The sequence below is a fragment of the Eutrigla gurnardus genome, assembly GCF_963514095.1.
Source record: "Eutrigla gurnardus genome assembly, chromosome: 14".
Taxonomy (NCBI): domain Eukaryota; kingdom Metazoa; phylum Chordata; class Actinopteri; order Perciformes; family Triglidae; genus Eutrigla; species Eutrigla gurnardus.
In genome coordinates this window covers 17,838,230-17,853,622 of record NC_139937.1, presented here as the reverse complement: position 1 = coordinate 17,853,622, position 15,393 = coordinate 17,838,230, and the positions used below count along the sequence as shown (strand labels likewise).

The following is a 15,393-nucleotide window of genomic DNA, read 5'->3' as shown; positions in this document are numbered from 1 at the left end:
AGGAATACAAATACTCCATAACAAGTAAAAGTCCTGTATTCAAAATATCTTACTCAAGTAAAAGAGTAGTAGCTCCAAATGTAAAGTATAAAATATGCAAATGACTCCACTCTGATTTTTTTGTTTTATTTTATTGCATTTATTTAGTTTAATTTATTAGAATATGTAAACATTTGTGAAACAGATTATATGCTTTACATGTTAAATATTGACCTGAAAAGTCACTGGCAATTTAAAGCAGTCATATAAATGGAGCGGAGTAAAAACTTCAATGTCTCCGTTTACAAGCAGCAGAAAATGGAAGTACTCAAGTAACTTCAAATGTGTACTGAAATATAATACTTTAGGAAATGTTCCACCACTGGAACTTTATTATTATTTTTAGAAATCAACCTTTTTCATGCTTACCTATTCCTCCTTATCATAGCATAAACAATTGTTCCACACACTGTTGCAATAATGAGACAACATCCAAGTGTTATGATCATAGCTCTCCCTGTAGCAACTGTGCAGTCGCAGTCTGTGAAATCTGGAAACAATAAAACAATATCATCAATGCATTGCTCCAAAACACAGAATGTTGATGGTTCACTGGTGTCTGTTTCTGTGTGAGCGTTTCTTCTCTGGTCACATACCTGTGACGGCTAAGTCGTGGCTCTGTGTTTGTTGCAGGCCCGTAGCAGCGTTCGCGGCGGTGCAGGTGTACGTCCCACTGTCGTAGCCGCGGATGGACGGGATGACGTACGCGGCCTCGTGGACGCTGGTTGGCCTCCCGTTGTAAAGCCAGGTGAAGGTCGGGGGTGGCAGGGACGTGGTGGAGCAGTAGAGCACGGTGAAATCTCCGAGACGCACTGATTCAGGCCCTTTGATGGCGATGTCAGAAGGTCCATCTGCAACACAACCAAAGAGTCGGCACAAAGACATTCATATTCCTTCTATTTATTTGAGTCTGAGTGCATTCTGAGAAACAACTGGGTCAAAATCCTTGTATGTGCACGCTGACTGGGTCAAATAAAGCTGATTCTGGGTCAGATTGTTCAAATAAACTGTAGTTCGGCTGTATTCTTATGTGTCCGTCATACTAGTTTTGTGTGTTTTATTTTTTGGCTTTCACATTCAGACTTATCGCTCCTACAGTTATGGGTCTTTTGGCAGTTATGAACACGTTGCTGAGAACATTTGTTTGTATTCAGAAGTGTGAATAACAATTTTAACCACAGTGTAAAAATAATTACTGTTACAAGTGAAAGGTACTGAAGTAAAAGTCCAAAAGTATTGTACAGCAACGTAGGCCTACCAAAATTCTGCACTTCAAATAAATATTATTTATACATACAAATTTGATTTGATTTTATTAATCTGAATCTGCAAAGTAGGCTAACTATTAACTAAAGGTATGAAATACACTTAGTGAAGTATTTATTTGCCTCTGAAGTGAAATATGAAGTAGAAGTATAAAGTTAAAATACTTCATTGAAGAACAAGTACATCAGAATTCTACTCATGAGGTCCATGACTTGATTGAATGTACTTGGTTACTTTCCACTAATGGTTAGTAGCCCCCCCCCCCGCCGCCGCATTTTGATTGGCTGCTCGAAGCTCACGTGTCTGAAACGTTTGGCGCAGTTTTGGCCTTTTTGGATAAACAAACGCGCTCGAGTGGAAGTCTCTAGAAGACGATAGTTTCTGCTGAACGTCACCTGAAAGAAACACGGGATTAACGGTATGAAAAGCACGTCAGGACGGTTTCCGGGATTTATTCGGTGGCGGAGCGCAGATCCGGGACCCGGTGAGTACACATTCATTTACTCGTGGCTGTCAATTAAGCACCTTTAAGTAGGCTATTATACCTGCAAAAGGCCCCACCACCTCTACTCCTGCAGGACTTTGTGATGTTTTTGCTTCCCTTTCTTGGTGGTTTGGATGTATTTGTCCATTTGTGGTCGTTTTGTCTCTCTTTAAAGTTATTTTTGGCTTTTCTGGTCGTTTTGTATCCCTGAGGTCCTTTTTGTGTGTGTGTTTTGGTCATTCTGTGTGTCTTTGCAACGTTAATTTAATGAGGTTTCGGGGTTTAGGGTGCTTATGAGCATCAGATCCACAGTTGTGGTTTGGATCTGCAGATCCTACTTAAACAACTGGGATTCACATGGAGCCTGAGAATAATTGCCATCGTAAATCAGGGTGGATTAGTTGCATGAACTCACATAGGATGAAAAGATTGACCGGCTTGCTGATTGCACTACTGGCACCGTTGGACACTCTGCACCTGAACGGTCCCTGGTCGTAGCGGGTCACGTGGATTATAGTGAGAGTGGAGCCTCCATCAGTGAGCTGAACTCTGTCACTTCCTGTGACCTCAGTGCTGCCGTTCAGCCAGAGGAAAGAGAGAGAGGAACCAGGCGAGGAGCAGGACAGACGGACGGAGCTGCTGGACTCGAGCAAAATGGTGCTGTTTGAAGTCACCTCCACACTGGAGACTGATGCTGTGCATAACAAGTAAAAAACAGAAGAAACGTTAGCAGCAAATCAAATATTCAATGCTTAAAGCCACTGTGATGTAACCATGTAACTTATTCTAACTTACTCAGAACATTGACAGCTGCAGGTTGAGATCTTTCATATCTCATAGTTCTGTTGTTAAAGGCCTGACAGCTGTAGTTTCCACTCTGACTCATCTGAATGTCCATCAGTCTGAGCTCTGGTCCGGTATCAGACAGCACGTCTCCATTCAGAAACCATGTAAACAGGGCAGCAGGTCTGGAGTCAGCTGAGCAGGACAGGATGACGTCTGACCCTTCCCAAAAGTATTCTTGTGATGGAGTTACTGTCAAATTAATATTTTCTGGGCCGACTGCGGAAAAAGACATAAAATGGTAGTCACCGATAAAGGAACAGTATTTTGAGAGAATCTGCATATTAAATCCATCTCGGCTCAGTTTGAAGGGATCATTACCGTTAAGTATGTCGTTCAAATGCCAAACTGCGTCATTAAACTAAACTAGAGCTATCATTTACTCGGTAGCAGCCGACCACTGCAGCAATCAAACAGCAAGGGGCACAATAACCCAACCATTTATTTAGAGAAAACCCATTCCTGACACCAGAGAGTACTCACAGCTGATGTGGAGTTTCACTGGATCGCTGGTGTAATTACTGACGGCGTTGAACACGTGACACCTGAACGGTCCCTGGTCGTAGCGGGTCACGTTAGCTATAGTGAGGGTGGAGCCTCCATCAGTGAGCTGAACTCTGTCACTTCCTGTGACCTCAGAGCTGCCGTTCAGCCAGAGGAAAGAGAGAGAGGAACCAGAGGAGGAGCAGGACAGACGGACAGAGCTGCTGCTGGACTCCAAAATGTCTGTGGTGCTGGTGTTGACCGTTATATTGGATACTGGTGCTGTGGGGGAAAATATATTATGTATCATTTTGGCATTCTAAATAAGGACAACATTCCAAACCCTAAAGATGCCTGATGAACGATTGTGTGGATGCATGGGACGATGTGAAAATGTCCTGCTAAGATTTTTAATTACATGATACTTCCTGTATTTTTACTTCTCTACCATGATAGCAAACTAAATCCACCTTTTCAAGTCACGACAATATTCACGATTTTACTTATAATGAAAATACATCACGATTCACTTTTTATGAGTGTTTTTTTTTTTTATCCAAATCCGTAATAAAATCTTCCATCGTCCCATCCCTCATTATGTGACTATATCAGGTCTGTAGAAACTTCAACCTACCCAGGACAGTAACCGCTGAAGCCTGAGATGTTTCATTTCTCATAGTTCTGTTGTTAAAGGCCTGACAGCTGTAGTTTCCACTCTGACTCATCTGAATGTTCATCAGTCTGAGCTCTGGTCCGGTATCAGACAGCAGGTCTCCATCCAGAAACCATGTAAACAGGGCAGCAGGTCTGGAGTCAGCTGAGCAGGACAGCATGATGTCTGACCCTTCACCATGGTGTTCTTGTGATGGAGATATCCTCAGATTAACATTTTCTGGTCCGACTGTTGCAGGAAGGTAAAAAGATGTTGTCACCAATATAATACGGATAGGAAAAGCAGTAAAAAGATGAACAAGTTAGTTAATGAATTAGTAGCTTGAGGCAAAACAGATGTATGACATGATGCTTGACTCTGTAACAAGCCTTTTAAATAAAGCTCGATACATAAAGTATGAATATGAAGGTTAGTCACTCACATATGATGAGGAGGTGAATTGGATCGCTGGTGTAATTACTGATGGCATTGAACACACGACACCTGAACGGTCCCTGGTCATAGCGGGTCACGTTAGCTATAGTGAGGGTGGAGCCTCCATCAGTGAGCTGAACTCTGTCACTTCCTGTAACCTCAGAGCTGCCGTTCAGCCAGAGGAAAGAGAGAGAGGAACCAGAGGAGGAGCAGGACAGACGGACGGAGCTGCTGATGGACTCCACCAAGTCCGTGTTGCTGGTGTTGACTGTTATATTGGATACCGGTGCTGTGGGGAAAATACATATATTAATAATAATTTTGGCATTTTGATTAATGACAACATTCCAAACCCTAAACATGGATGATGAATGATTGTGTGTAGGCATGGGACGAATCTAAAAATGTTATGCCACAATTATCGTGATCAAATTAATTGTGAATCGCAATATTATCCCGATAAACGTAAAAATATGCTTGAAACTCTTTAAAATGGCGCTGAAACCTTTTGGAATTACATTAACTTATATTTATTTAAGGAACAAATATGTTTAATGCATTACAGAGAGAACACTAATTGTTTTACTGCACATCAATTCTAGTGAAAAACTAAGTAAGGTAGTTATACATTTTAAATATGGGAGTGTTTTTTTTTTATTACATGATACTTCCTGTATTTTTTGAATCAGGCTTTTCTTTTGTACTTTATCATCGAAGCAATCTAGACAGTTTTTTCAAGTCACTTATGAGGATATTCACAATTATCCCTATCATGAAAATTTACCGCTATTATCTTTTTCTGAGTGTTTTCTAGCCAGATCTGCCATAAAATCTTCCATCGTCCCATCCCTCATATCAGATCTGTAGAAACTTCAACCTACCCTGGACAGTAACAGCTAAAGCCTGAGATTTTTCATTTCTCATAGTTCTGTTGTTAAAGGCCTGACAGCTGTAGTTTCCACTCTGACTCATCTGAATGTCCATCAGTCTGAGCTCTGGTCCGGTATCAGACAGCAGGTCTCCATTCAGAAACCATGTAAACAGGGCAGCAGGTCTGGAGTCAGCTGAGCAGGACAGGATGACGTCTGACCCTTCACCATGGTGTTCTTGTGATGGAGATATCGCAAGATTGACATTTTCTGGGCCGACTGTGGAAGGAAAGTAAAAAGATGTTGTCACCATACATGACCTGATGCTTGGTTCAGTATCAAGGCTTTTAAATTGTTTGATTTCAATGAACATAATGTATTCATGCTGGTTAGTAACTCACACATGACGTAGAGGTGAACTGGATCACTGGTGCTGTTACTGAAATGATTGAACACGTGACACCTGAATGGTCCCTGGTCGTAGCGGGTCACGTTAGCTATAGTGAGGGTGGAGCCTCCATCAGTGAGCTGAACTCTGTCACTTCCTGTGACCTCAGAGCTGCCGTTCAGCCAGAGGAAAGAGAGAGAGGAACCAGAGGAGGAGCAGGACAGACGGACAGAGCTGCTGCTGGACTCGAAAATGTCTGTGGTGCTGGCGTTGACCTTTACATTGGATACTGGAGCTGTGGGGAAAAATATATATTGATAAGCATTTTGAGCAGTTTAAATGACAACATTCCAAACCCTAAAGATGTCTGATGAGCAATGGTTTGTAGGCATGGAATCCTATGAAAATGTCATGCCCTCCTAGTGCTAGACCTAGGAGGGAAGCTCGCCGGCGAGCGCCTGGATGCTGCTGCCCTGTGGACCCACCACCTTCAGGGATAGGCATCGGGGTCGGGTCCAACGTAAACTGGACGGCAGGCAAAGGCGGGTACCAGGATGTGCAGATCCCCAGAATGTCAGACTGGCTTAACGGATGTGGATCATTACCTCTGTTGTGGGAGTGGAACCAGAGCTTGTGAGGGAGATAGAATGATACCAACTAGAAATAGTTGGATCACCTCCACCCATGGCATTGGTTCTGGAACCAAACTACTGGAGGGGGAACGGCCTCTGGCCTTTTACGGAGGTGCCCAGGGTAAGAGGCGCCAGTCGTTTATGGGGATAGTGATGAGCCACAATGAAGGAGTTTTCCTGGAAAACGAGAGGGTCGCCTCAGTGCATCTGCAAGTCTCTGAGAGGAAGTCTATTATTGTGGTGTGTACATGCACCAACCTGCAGCTCGGAGTACCTAGCCTTCTTGGAGTACATATGCCTTCTTGGAATCTGTACGTTGTGCCCTGGAAAGGGTGCCTACTGGGGACTTAATAGTTCTGTTGGGTGACTGCAACACTCACATGGACAACGATGGAGTAACTTGGATAACCTGCCTGATATGAACCAGAGTGGTGCTTTGTTGCTTGACTTCTGTGCTAGTCATGGATTGGCCATTACACGCATTGTTCGAGCATAGGGAGGTTCATAAGTGTAATTGGTACCAGAACACCCTAGGCCAAAGATCGGTCATTGACTTTGTGCTCATATATCTTAAGATCTACAGCCGTATGTCTTGGACATTCAGGACAACATCTGATCCAACTCACCACCAGGTGGGATGGATCAGATGGGCGGTGGGAGTGGGCGGGATGCAGGACCAACCTGGTAAACCCAAAAGTGTTGTGAGGGTGAACTGGGAAATATCTGGTAGACTCCCCTGTCCGCAAGGTCTTTAACTCCCACCTGCAGAAGAGCTTTTCGTGCATCCCAGGGAAAGTAGGGGACATGGAATCTGAGTGGATCATGTTCAAAACTTCCATTTTGGAAGCGGCTGCTAGTAGTTGCGGTCAGAAGGCCATGGCAGTAACTGGAGAACCTGCTGGTGGACACCAGCGGGATCAACATAACTGCAATTTGAGATATGATTCCCCATAATCATCAAAATATGCTTATCCCACGAATGAAAATTGCCCAGATTAATTTATTATGTGCATCTTTTTTTCCACCAACGATAAAATCTTACATTGTCCCATCCCTCATTATGTGACTATATCAGATCTGTAGAAACTTCAACCTACCCTGGACAGTAACAGCTGAAGCCTGAGATCTTTCATATCTCATAGTTCTGTTGTTAAAGGCCTGACAGTTGTAGTTTCCACTCTGACTCATCTGAATGTTAATCAGACTGAGCTCTGGTCCGGTATCAGACAGCAGGTCTCCATCCAGAAACCATGTAAACAGGGCAGCAGGTCTGGAGTCAGCTGAGCAGGACAGGATGATGTCTGACCCTTCGTCATAGTATTCTTGTGATGGAGATATCATCAGATTGACATTTTCTGGGCCGACTGTGGAAGAAAATGTAAAAAGATGTTGTCACCATACATGACCTGATGCTTGGTTCAGTATCAAGGCTTTTAAATTGTTTGATTTCAATGAACATAATGTATTCATGCTGGTTAGTCACTCACACATGACGTAGAGGTGAACTGGATCACTGGTGCTGTTACTGAAATGATTGAACACGTGACACCTGAATGGTCCCTGGTCATAGCGGGTCACGTTAGCTATAGTGAGGGTGGAGCCTCCATCAGTGAGCTGAACTCTGTCACTTCCTGTGACCTCAGAGCTGCCGTTCAGCCAGAGGAAAGAGAGAGAGGAACCAGAGGAGGAGCAGGACAGACGGACAGAGCTGCTGCTGGACTCGAAAATGTCTGTGGTGCTGGTGTTGACCTTTACATTGGATACTGAAGCTGTGGGGAAAAATATATATTGATAATCATTTTGAGCAGTTTAAATGACATTCCATACTGTAAAGATACATGATGAACGATTGTCTTTAGTTATGGAACAATCTGAACATTTCAGGCCTTGATTATTCTGATCAAAACATTGCAATTTGCGATATTATCCCGATAATCATATTAGTATGCTAGAAACTCTTAAAAATGGCCCTTCAAACTTAGTGGAATCACCTAACCTTACACTTTGTTAAGCAAAAAAAATGTTTAATGCGTCATGGAGACGATACTTTTTTGAATGAAAATCCATTTTAGTGAAAAACCCAGTCAAACAACTTTTAAACAATGTAATCATGTTTCCTCAGTTTTCCTACATAAATAAACTATGAATATATTTAAAAAATGGCAAGTGAGTGTTTTTTTAATATCATTATACTTCTTTTATTTTTTTCAATGGGCTGTCATTTTGACTTCTACCGTGAAAGCAAACTAGACCCCTCTTTCAAGTCACTCATGACGATATTCATGATAATCATGATCATGAAAATTCACCAGAATTCACTTTTTAAAATGTTTTTCTTGCCCGATCTGCAATTGAAATGTATATCGTCCCATCCCTCATTGTGTGACTATATCAGATCTGTAGAAACCTCAACCTACCGTGGACAGTAACAGCTAAAGCCTGTGATGTTTCATTTATCATAGTTCTGTTGTTAAAGGCCTGACAGCTGTAGTATCCACTCTGACTCATCTGAATGTCCATCAGTCTGAGCTCTGGTCCGGTATCAGACAGCAGGTCTCCGTCCAGAAACCATGTAAACAGGGCAGCAGGTCTGGAGTCAGCTGAGCAGGACAGGATGATGTCTGACCCTTCACCATAGTATTCTTGTGATGGAGATATTGTCAGATTGATATTTTCTGGGCCGACTGTGGAAAGAAACATATATAAGATGTGTTCACCAATAAATATGGATAGAAAACGGCAAAATAAAAATTGACAGATAAACAATGTTAGTGGCATGAGGCAAATCAGTTCCAAGGCTTTTAAATTGTTTGATTTCAATGAGCATAAATTCTGAATATGATGGTTAATCACTCACATATGACGAAGAGGTTAATTGGATCGCTGGTGTAATTACTGACGGCATTGAACACGTGACACCTGAACGGTCCCTGGTCGTAGCGGGTCACGTTAGCTATAGTGAGGGTGGAGCCTCCATCAGTGAGCTGAACTCTGTCACTTCCTGTGATCTCAGAGCTGCCATTCAGCCAGAGGAAAAAGAGAGAGGAACCAGAGGAGGAGCAGGACAGACGGACGGAGCTGCTGCTGGACTCCAAAATGTCTGTGGTGCTGGAGTTGACCTTTACATTGGATACTGGAGCTGTGGGTGAAAAATACACATTGATAAGCCTTTTTGTAAATTTTAAATGGCAACATTCCATAAGCCAAAAGATGCATGATGAACGATTGTGTGTAGGCATGGGATGATATGAAAATGTTATGCCCTCCTCGAGCCAGACCTGGGAGGCAAGTTCACAAGGGAGCATCTGGAGCCCACCACCCTGCAGGGACAGGCATCAGGGTCTGTTGTAATGTAAACCACGAGCCAGGCAAAGACGGGTACCTGGACGTGCCGAACCCCAGAATTACAGACTGGCTTTATGGACTTTATAGGTCTGCTGGGGGACTTCAACGCTCATGTTAGCAACAATAGAGTTACCTGGAAGGGGGTGATTGGAATGGCCTGCCTGATCTGAACCCAAGTGGTGCTTTGTTGCTTCATTTCTCTGCTAGTCATGGATTGGCCATTACAAATTCCATGTTGGAGCATAGGGAGGTTCATAAGTGTAACTGGTACCAGAACACCCTCGGCCAAAGATCAATAAATGACTTTGTGGTCAAATCGTCCTCGGGAGAAGAGAGGAGCAGAGTTATCAATTGATCACCTCCTGGTGATGAGTTGGATCAGACGGGGGAGGCTAACGGACAGACCTCTTGAACCCAAACGTGTCCTGAGGGTGAACTGGGAATGTCCCACGGACTCCCCTGTCCAGGAGGTTTTTGATTCCCACCACTTAAAGAGCTTTTCGTACATCCTAGGGAAGGTTGGGGACATGGAATCTTAGTGCACCATGCTCAAAACTTTGTGGAAATGGCTGCTAGGAGTTGTGGTCAGAATGCCACCAGGGCCTGTCGTGGCAGCAACCTAAGAACCTGATGTTGGTCACTAGTAGTGAAGGAGGCCGTCAACTTGAAGGAAGGGGCCTTTCAGGCTTGGCTGGCCCAGTGGCAGTTGCTGAAGCACAAGCCAGGATGTGTGAAAATATTTTGGGGAGACTATGGAGAAGGACTTTCAGTTTGGCCTCAAGGAAGTCCTGGAAAACCGTTAGACAACTCAGAAAGTTTAAGCAGGGGTTGTCTTAAGCTGTGTTTAGCAGGGGAGGGGAAATGCAGACCCAGAATGAGGATATTGTCGAGCGGTGGAGAGAACTCTCTGAGGAACTCCTGAACCAACCAACACGTTCTCCACAGTGGAGGCAGATTTTGAAGACTTGGGAGAAGGCTCACTTATATCCCTGGTAGAGGTCACCAGGTAGTCAAAAATATGCTGGAGGGGTTATAGAGCCCATCTATCTTGGGAACACCATGGGGTCCCCCAGTAGCAGCTGGAAAGCTTTTCTGGGAGAAGGACTTCTGAAATGTCCTTACTTGGCCTACTTCCCTCGTGAACCAGCCCCTGATATGCTTATCCAGATAATGAAAATTGTATATCATCCCATCTCTCATTGTGTGACTTTATCAGATCTGTAGAAACTTCAACCTACCCAGGACAGTAACAGCTAAAGCCAGAGATGTTTCATTTATCATAGTTCTGTTGTTAAAGGCCTGACAGCTGTAGTATCCACTCTGACTCATCTGAATGTCCATCAGTCTGAGCTCTGGTCCGGTATCAGATAGCAGGTCTCCATCCAGAAACCATGTAAACAGGGCAGCAGGTCTGGAGTCAGCTGAGCAGGACAGGATGACGTCTGACCCTTCACCATGGTGTTCTTGTGATGGAGATATCCTCAGATTGACATTTTCTGGGCCGACTGTGGCAGTAAAGGAAAAAAAAGTGGACCCCGATGAAATATAAATAGGAAACGGCAAAAAAACTTTTCACAGATGAATAATGTTAGTAGCTTGAGGCAAAATATGCATATGACATGAATCTTGACAAAGAATTAAGGCTTTTAAATTGTTTGATTTCAATGAACATAATGTATTCATGCTGGTTAGTCACTCACACATGACGTAGAGGTGAACTGGATCACTGGTGCTGTTACTGAAATGATTGAACACGTGACACCTGAACGGTCCCTGGTCATAGCGGGTCACGTTAGCTATAGTGAGGGTGGAGCCTCCATCAGTGAGCTGAACTCTGTCACTTCCTGTGACCTCAGAGCTGCCGTTCAGCCAGAGGAAAGAGAGAGAGGAACCAGAGGAGGAGCAGGACAGACGGACGGAGCTGCTGGACTCCACCAAGTCTGTGGTGCTGGTGTTGACCTTTACATTGGATACTGATGCTGTGGGGAAAAATATATTAATAATAATTTTGGCATTTTAAATAATGACAACATTCCAAACCCTTAAGGTGCCTGATGAACAATATTCTTAAGCTATGGGACGATATGAAAATTTCATGCCCAAATTGTCCCGATCAAAATAATTGCGATTCATGATATTATCCCGATAATGATAAAAATGTTTGCAAAATGGTCTTAAAACTTACTGGAATCACTTAACCTTACATTTTGTTCAGAAACAAATGTGTTATATGCATCACAGAGGGAACACTTTTTTAAAATGAAATACTTTTTTGTAAAAACTCAGTCAAATCCCTTTTAAATTAGGTAATCATAAATCTTTAGGTCTCCCTATGAAAATATATAATTAATACATTTTAAAAATGGCATGCGAGTGTTTTTTTTCATTACATGATACTTCCTCTATTTCCTAAATTTAGTTGTAATTTTTTTTCCATGATGGCAAACTAGACCACTTTTTCAAGTCTCACTTGACGATATTCAGGACTATCCCGATAATTAAAATTTGCCACAATTAGCTTTTTGTGAGTGTTTTTTATCCTAATCTGGGATAAAATCATACATCAACCCATTACTCATTATGTGACTATATCAGATCTGTAGAAACTTCAACCTACCCAGGACAGCAACAGCTAAAGCTTGAGATCTTTCATATCTCATAGTTCTGTTGTTAAAGGCCTGACAGCTGTAGTTTCCACTCTGACTCATCTGAATGTTCATCAGTCTGAGCTCTCGTCCGGTATCAGACAGCAGGTCTCCATCCAGAAACCATGTAAACAGGGCAGCAGGTCTGGAGTCAGATGAGCAGGACAGGATGATGTCTGACCCTTCACCATGGTGTTCTTGTGATGGAGATTTTGTCAGAATGACATTTTCTGGGCCGACTGTGGCAGGAGACAAAAAAAAGATGTTGTCACCAATATGTATCAACCAAAATATGGATAGAAAACGGCAAAATCAAAATTCACATACAAACAAGTTTAGTAGCTTGAGGCAAAACAGACATATGACCTGATGCTTCGCTCAGTATCAAGGCTTTTAAATTGTTTGATTTGAATGGACATAATGTATTCATGCTGGTTAGTCACTCACACATGACGTAGAGGTGAACTGGATCACTGGTGCTGTTACTGAAATGATTGGACACATGACATCTGAATGGTCCCTGGTCATAGCGGGTCACGTTAGCTATAGTGAGGGTGGAGCCTCCATCAGTGAGCTGAACTCTGTCACTTCCTGTGACCTCAGAGCTGCCGTTCAACCAGAGGAAAGAGAGAGAGGAACCAGAGGAGGAGCAGGACAGACGGACGGAGCTGCTGCTGGACTCGAAAATGTCTGTGGTGCTGGCGTTGACCTTTACATTGGATACTGATGCTGTGGGGAAAAATATATTAACAGTCATTTTTGCCTTTTAAATACTGACAACATTCCAGCCTAAAGATGCCTGTTGAACAATTCTATGGAGGCATTGGACGATATGAAAATGGTATGCCCTCCTGGAGCCAGACCTGTAAGGCAATCTGCCCGGTTGAGCAACTGGAGGCCGCTGCCCTGTGGACCCACCATCGGGGTTGGGTGCAATGTAAACTAGGTTACAGGCAAAGGTGGGTATGGGGAGGTGTCGATTCCCAGAAATGCAGACTGTCTTTAGGTCTGCTGGGGGACTACAATGCTCATGTTGGCAACGGTGGAGTAACCTGGAGTGGGGTGATTGAGAGGAACGGCCTGCCTTATCTGAACCCGAGTGGTGCTTTGTTGCTTGGCTTCTGTGCTAGTTATATTTTGACCATTACAAACGCCATGTTTGAGCATAGGCAGGTTCATAAGTGAAATTGGTACCATAACACCCTAGGGCAAAGATCGATAAACGACTTTGTGGTAAAAAATGGTCAGATCTGCGGTCGCATGTCTTCGACACTCGTGTAAAGAGAGGAGCAGAGCTGTCAACTGATCACCTCCTGGTGGTGAGTTGGATTAGACTAGGGATGCTACAGGACAGACCTTTTTAAACCCAAATGTGTCATGAGGGGGGAACTGGGAACATCTCACAGAATCCCCTGTCCACAAGGTCTTTAATTCCCAACTTCAAAAGAGCTTTTTGTCTATCCTAGGGAGGTTGGGGACATGGAATCTTAGTGGACAATGCTAAAAACTTCATTGTGGATATGGCTGCTAGGAGTTGTGGTCAGAAGGTCATCAGGGCCTGATATGGAAATTTTGTAACTCTTGATGAGAGATATCTGAACTGAAGACTTACACATGAGAAGGTTTGGTGTGAATGTAAATGTGTCCTGTGACCTGTGGCCTGTGGCCATTTGTGTGTGTTTTGCAACCCATGTGTGCCTTGCGACATAGTTGTGGTTTATGACCCAGGTGGGGTTTGTGACCCATGCAAGGTTAGTTAAACATTTGAGTTTACGACTTCCATCCCTGTGAACTGAGTGAAAACACACCCACAGAAGATGGATAAATACCATGTTTGTCTCACAGCACGGTGAGTCTTCACCTTGTAACAGACCAGCATGTTGCTCTGTGAATTCTCCTCTTGATCAAGATTAAATCCCTGTTTGGACCTTGAGCTGACTCTGATCTCCTTCCTCCAGTTCTAAACCAACGGGTAATTATTTTAACAGGGCCTATCATGCAGCAATCAAAGAACCTGATGGTGGACACCAGCGGGGAAGGAGGCCGTCAAGCTGAAGGAAGAGGCCTTTCGGGCTTGGCTGGCCCAGGGGTCTCCTGAAACAGCTAACGGAGACCGTTCGGCCAGAAGGGCTGCGGCTCGGACAGTTGCTGAAGCAAAAGCCAGGGTGTGTGAAAAGAGTTTGGGGAGGCTATGGAGAAGGACTTTCGGTTTGGCCTCAAGGAAGTCCTGGAAAACCGTTAGACAACTCAGAAAGGGAAGGCAAGGCTTGGCTCAAGCTGTGTTTAGCAGGGGAAATGCAGACCCGGAATGAGGATATTTTCGAGCGGTGGAAACAACTCTGAGGAACTCCTGAACTGACCAACACATTCTCCACAGTGGAGGCAGATTTTGAAGACTTGGGCAAAGGCTCACCAATGTCCCTGGTAGAGGTCACCAGGTAGTCAAAAAATGCTATCGGGATTATGCAGCCCATCTATCTTGGAAAAGCCTTGGGTCTTAGGTCCCCCAGTAGAAGCTGTGAAGCTTTTATGGAAGAGGGGCGTCTGAAATGCCCTCTTAAGCCTACTTTTCCCGTGAACCAACCCCTGATAAGCTGAGCACAATGGGTGGCATGATCGATTATCTTGATCAAAATAATATTGATATTATCCTGACAATCATGAAAATATAGTTATTCTGGTAATTGAAAGTCACCACTATAAACTTGTTGAGTTTTTTTCATCCCTGTCTACGATAAAATCTTATATCGTCCCATCCCTCATTGTGTGACTATATCAGGTCTGTAGAAACTTCAACCTACCCAGGACAGTAACAGCTAAAGCCTGAGATGTTTCATTTATCATAGTTCTGTTGTTAAAGGCCTGACAGTTGTAGTTTCCACTCTGACTCATCTGAATGTTCATCAGTCTGAGCTCTGGTCCGGTATCAGACAGCAGGTCTCCATCCAGAAACCATTTAAACAGGGCAGCAGGTCTGGAGTCAGCTGAGCAGGACAGGATGACATCTGACCCTTCACCATGGTGTTCTTGTGAAGGAGATTTTGTCAGAATGACATTTTCTGGGCCGACTGTGGAAGCAAACATAACAAGATGTGGTCACCAATAAATATCGATAGCAAACAGAAAAAACATTATTCACAGATTAATATTGTTAGTAGCTTGAGGCAAAACATACTTTTGACCTGATGCTTGGTTCAGTATCAAGGCTTTTAAATTGTTTGATTTCAATGAACATAATGTATTTATGCTGGTTAGTAACTCACACATGATGAAGAGGTGAACTGGATCACTGGTGCTGTTACTGAAATGATT

General features: G+C 43.6%; 1 protein-coding gene across 1 annotated transcript; it reads right to left on the bottom strand.

Annotated features, from left to right (window-relative positions):
- Positions 1-627: 627 nt before the first annotated feature.
- Positions 628-14,555, bottom strand: LOC311024863 (hemicentin-1-like; the record flags this gene model as incomplete). The annotated part of the gene is made up of 12 exons (XM_084027438.1): positions 628-890; positions 1,605-1,700; positions 2,205-2,362; positions 3,100-3,397; positions 3,750-4,016; positions 4,210-4,491; positions 5,084-5,350; positions 5,473-5,754; positions 7,189-7,455; positions 11,137-11,415; positions 14,110-14,308; positions 14,442-14,555. The coding sequence occupies 12 exons, from the start codon at positions 14,553-14,555 to the stop codon at positions 628-630; spliced, it is 2,772 nt and encodes a 923-aa protein (XP_083883564.1).
- Between the last annotated feature and the right edge of the window lie 838 nt (positions 14,556-15,393).